This window comes from Hydractinia symbiolongicarpus, chromosome 6 (genome assembly GCF_029227915.1).
Source record: "Hydractinia symbiolongicarpus strain clone_291-10 chromosome 6, HSymV2.1, whole genome shotgun sequence".
NCBI classification, from domain to species: Eukaryota; Metazoa; Cnidaria; class Hydrozoa; order Anthoathecata; family Hydractiniidae; genus Hydractinia; species Hydractinia symbiolongicarpus.
The window spans coordinates 27,863,458-27,867,817 of record NC_079880.1 but is presented as its reverse complement, the minus strand read 5'-3'; the positions used below and the strand labels follow the sequence as shown (position 1 = coordinate 27,867,817).

The 4,360-nt window shown below is 34.6% G+C and overlaps 1 protein-coding gene across 1 annotated transcript; it reads left to right on the top strand.

The window, feature by feature from the left end:
- Window positions 1-3,034: 3,034 nt before the first annotated feature.
- On the top strand, window positions 3,035-4,144 carry LOC130648254 (uncharacterized). The gene has a single exon (XM_057454294.1). The coding sequence runs from the start codon at window positions 3,035-3,037 to the stop codon at window positions 4,142-4,144; it is 1,110 nt and encodes a 369-aa protein (XP_057310277.1).
- Window positions 4,145-4,360: the final 216 nt, after the last annotated feature.

Sequence of the window (4,360 nt, the reverse complement as noted above, 5' to 3'; positions counted from 1 at the left end):
CTTGTAGTTTTCAAAAATGTTTTCATTTTTGATAGGACGCTGAATAAAAGAAGTTTAACCGCAGGCAAACAAAAACCCGCGATTTCCCGTAAATCCCGGGCTTGGCCCGTATAGTCGAATGTATACAAAGAAAGTACCCTGTGAGTAAACTCATTTTCAAAACGATTTTTTAAATTATCTTTTCACCACTAAAACGCTTGAGACTTGTAGTTTTCAAAAATGTTTTCATTTTTGATGAGACGCTGAATAAAAGAAGTTTAATCGCCGGCAAACGAAAACCCGCCATTTCCCGTAAACCCTGGACTCGGCCCGCATAGTCAAAAGTATACAAAGAAAGTACCCTGGGAGTAAACTCATTTCCCGAACGATTTTTTAAATTATTTTTTCACTACTACAAGCTTGAGTCTTGTAGTTTTCAAAAATGTTTTCATTTTTGATGAGACGCTTAATGAAAGAGGTTTAATCGCCGGCAAACGAAAACCCGCCATTTCCCGTAAACCCTGGACTCGGCCCGCATAGTCAAAAGTATACAAAGAAAGTACCCTGGGAGTAAACTCATTTCCCGAACGATTTTTTAAATTATTTTTTCACCACTAAAACGCATGAGACTTGTAGTTTTCAAAAATGTTTTCATTTTTGATGAGACGCTGAATAAAAGAAGTTTAATCGCCGGCAAACGAAAACCCGCAATTTCCCGTAAATCCCGGGATTGGCCTGTATAGTCAAAAGTATACAAAGAAAGTACCCAGGGAGTAAACTCATTTCCCGAACGATTTTTTAAATTATTATTTCACCACTAAAACGCATGAGACTTGTAGTTTTCAGAAATGTTTTCATTTTTGATGAGACGATTGATGAAAGTGGTTTAATCGCTGGCAAAACAAAACCCGCGATTTCCCGTAAATCCCAGGCTTGGCCTGTATAGTCGAATGTATACAAAGAAAGTACCCTGTGAGTAAACTCATTTTCAAAACGATTTTTTAAATTATCTTTTCACCACTAAAACGCTTGAGACTTGTAGTTTTCAAAAATGTTTTCATTTTTGATGAGACGCTGAATAAAAGAGGTTTAATCGCCGGCAAACGAAAACCCGCCATTTCCCGTAAACCCTGGACTCGGCCCGCATAGTCAAAAGTATACAAAGAAAGTACCCTGGGAGTAAACTCATTTCCCGAACGATTTTTTAAATTATTGTTTCACTACTACAAGCTTGAGTCTTGTAGTTTTCAAAAATGTTTTCATTTTTGATGAGACGCTTAATGAAAGAGGTTTAATCGCCGGCAAACGAAAACCCGCCATTTCCCGTAAACCCTGGACTCGGCCCGCATAGTCAAAAGTATACAAAGAAAGTACCCTGGGAGTAAACTCATTTCCCGAACGATTTTTTAAATTATTTTTTCACCACTAAAACGCATGAGACTTGTAGTTTTCAAAAATGTTTTCATTTTTGATGAGACGCTGAATAAAAGAAGTTTAATTGCCGGCAAACGAAAACCTGCGATTTCCCGTAAATCCCGGTCTCGGCCCGTATAGTGAAAAGTATACAAAGAAAGTACCCAGGGTGTAAACTTATTTCCAGAACGATTTCTTAAATTATTATTTCACCACTAAAGCCCATGAGACTTGTAGTTTTTAAAAATGTTTTCATTTTTGATGAGACGCTGAATAAAAGAAGTTTAATCGCCGGCAAACGAAAACCCGCGATTTCCCGTAAATCCCGGGCTTGGCCTGTATAGTCGAATGTATACAAAGAAAGTACCCTGTGAGTAAACTCATTTCCAAAACGAATTTTTAAATTATTTTTTTACCACTAAAACGCATAAAACTTGTAGTTTTCAAAAATGTTTTCATTTTTGATGAGACGCTGAATAAAAGAAGTTTAATCGGTGGCAAACGAAAACCGGCCATTTCCCGTAAACCCCGGACTCAGCCCGTATAGTCAAAAGTATACAAAGACAGTACCCAGGGAGTAAACTCATTTTCCGAACGATTTTTTAAATTATTATTTCACCACTAAAACGCATGAGACTTGTAGTTTTCAGAAATGTTTTCATTTTTGATGAGACGCTTAATGAAAGTGGTTTAATCACCGGCAAAACAAAACCCGCGATTTCCCTGTAAATCCCGGGCTTGGCCTGTATAGTCGAATGTATACAAAGAAAGTACCCTGTGAGTAAACTCATTTCAAAAACGATTTTTTATATTATCTTTTTACCACTAAAACGCATGAGACTTGTAGTTTTCAAAAATGTTTTCATTTTTGATGAGACGCTGAATAAAAGAAGTTTAATCGGTGGCAAACGAAAACCGGCCATTTCCCGTAAACCCCGGACTCAGCCCGTATAGTCAAAAGTAGACAAAAAGAGTACCCAGGGAGTAAACTCATTTTCCGAACGATTTTTTAAATTATTTTTTCACTACTACAAGATTGAGTCTTGTAGTTTTCAAAAATGTTTTCATTTTTGATGAGAGGCCTAATGAAAGAGGTTTAATCGCCGGCAAACGAAAACCCGCGATTTCCCGTAAATCCCGGGCTTGGCCGTATAGTCGAATGTATACAAAGAAAGTACCCTGTGAGTAAACTCATTTCCAGAACGATTTTTTAAATTATTTTTTTACCACTAAAACGCATAAAACTTGTAGTTTTCAAAAATGTTTTCATTTTTGATGAGACGCTGAATAAAAGAAGTTTAATCGCCGGCAAACGAAAACCCGCGATTTCCCGTAAATCCCGGGCTTGGCCAGTATAGTCAAAAGTATATAAAGAAAGTACCCAGGGAGTAAACTCATTTCCCGAACGATTTTTTAAATTATCTTTTCACCACTAAAACGCTTGAGACTTGTAGTTTTTAAAAATGTTTTCATTTTTGATGAGACGCTGAATAAAAGATGTTTAATCGCCGGCAAACATTTTAAAACATTTGCCAGTTATATCAACAAGTGCTGATATGTACTGCACAGAGACGCACTTCTATCAATTGAATCTCCTCAAATTAGTGATGTCAAATCCATTAAATATTTGAAAACAAAAAACATGTCCAAACTTATGATTGGACACTTAAACATCAACTCAATCAGAAATAAATTTGAACATTTAAACAATCTCTTGTGTGATAAAGTTGATATTTTCTTAGTATCAGAAAAAAAACTTGATGGAAGTTTTCTGAACTCACAATTTCATATGGATGGTTTTTATCCACCATTCAGAAACGATAGAAACCAATATGGTGGAGGTGTTATGTTTTATGTTAGAAATAACATTGTTTGCAGAGAAATCGATAAATCGTCCTTACCAGAAGATATAGAAGCAATATTTTTGGAAATTAATTTACGTAAACAAAAATGGATTGTTGCTGGCATTTATAAACCACCATCCTTGAATACTAAATATTTTACAAGATGCATTCGTGAGTTTCTTTCGAAAATTAATTCTTATAATATTATTTTAATGGGTGATTTCAATGCTGTTGAACATGACGATGATATGTTACTTTTTAATTCAGAGTTGCGTTTAAAAAACCTCATTAAAAAACCAACGTGTCACAAATCATTACAAAATCCATCATGTGTCGATCACATATGGGTGTCTGATTCTAAACGATTCCACCACACCAGCATTTTGGAAAACGACCTTTCTGATTATCACGATATAGTTGTAACTTTCTTAAATGTGGAAATACCAAAGAAAGATCCTAAAATTATAAATTATCGTTGTTACAGACTTTTTAATGACGAACATTTTAAACATGACCTTGAGTCACTTATTGCATCAAAAAATGACTTAAATTACAACGACTTTGACGAACAATTCAGTCAGTTGGTCAGCAAACACGCCCCTATAAAATACAAAGTTGTTAGAAATAATAACTCTCCATTTATAACAAAAGCAGTACGAAAGGAGATAATGATTCGATCGAGATTTAAAAATATCTACAATAAGCACCCTTCTATTAAAAACTGGGAAAATTTTAAAAGGCAAAGAAACAAATGTGTCACTGTTTGTAGAGACGCGAAAAGAATTTATTACACATCACTAAATATGAAAAACATTTTTGATAACAAAAAGTTCTGGAAAACTGTAAAGCCGATATTTTCCAACAAATGTGTAAAAGATACAGTCCAAGTAATAGTTGAAAATGATTAAATAATTCGTGAAAAAGAACATATAGCAAATATAATAAATGATCATTTTGTTAATGTCACGAATTCTTTGAATATTGATGGAATTCCGCACGAAAACTATAACGATAATAAAAACGATATTAAAAACGTCATCAAGAATTACGAACAGCATCCAAGTATAATATGGATAAAGAAACATGTTACCACTACCAACAAAATGAGCTTCAAATCAATTGAA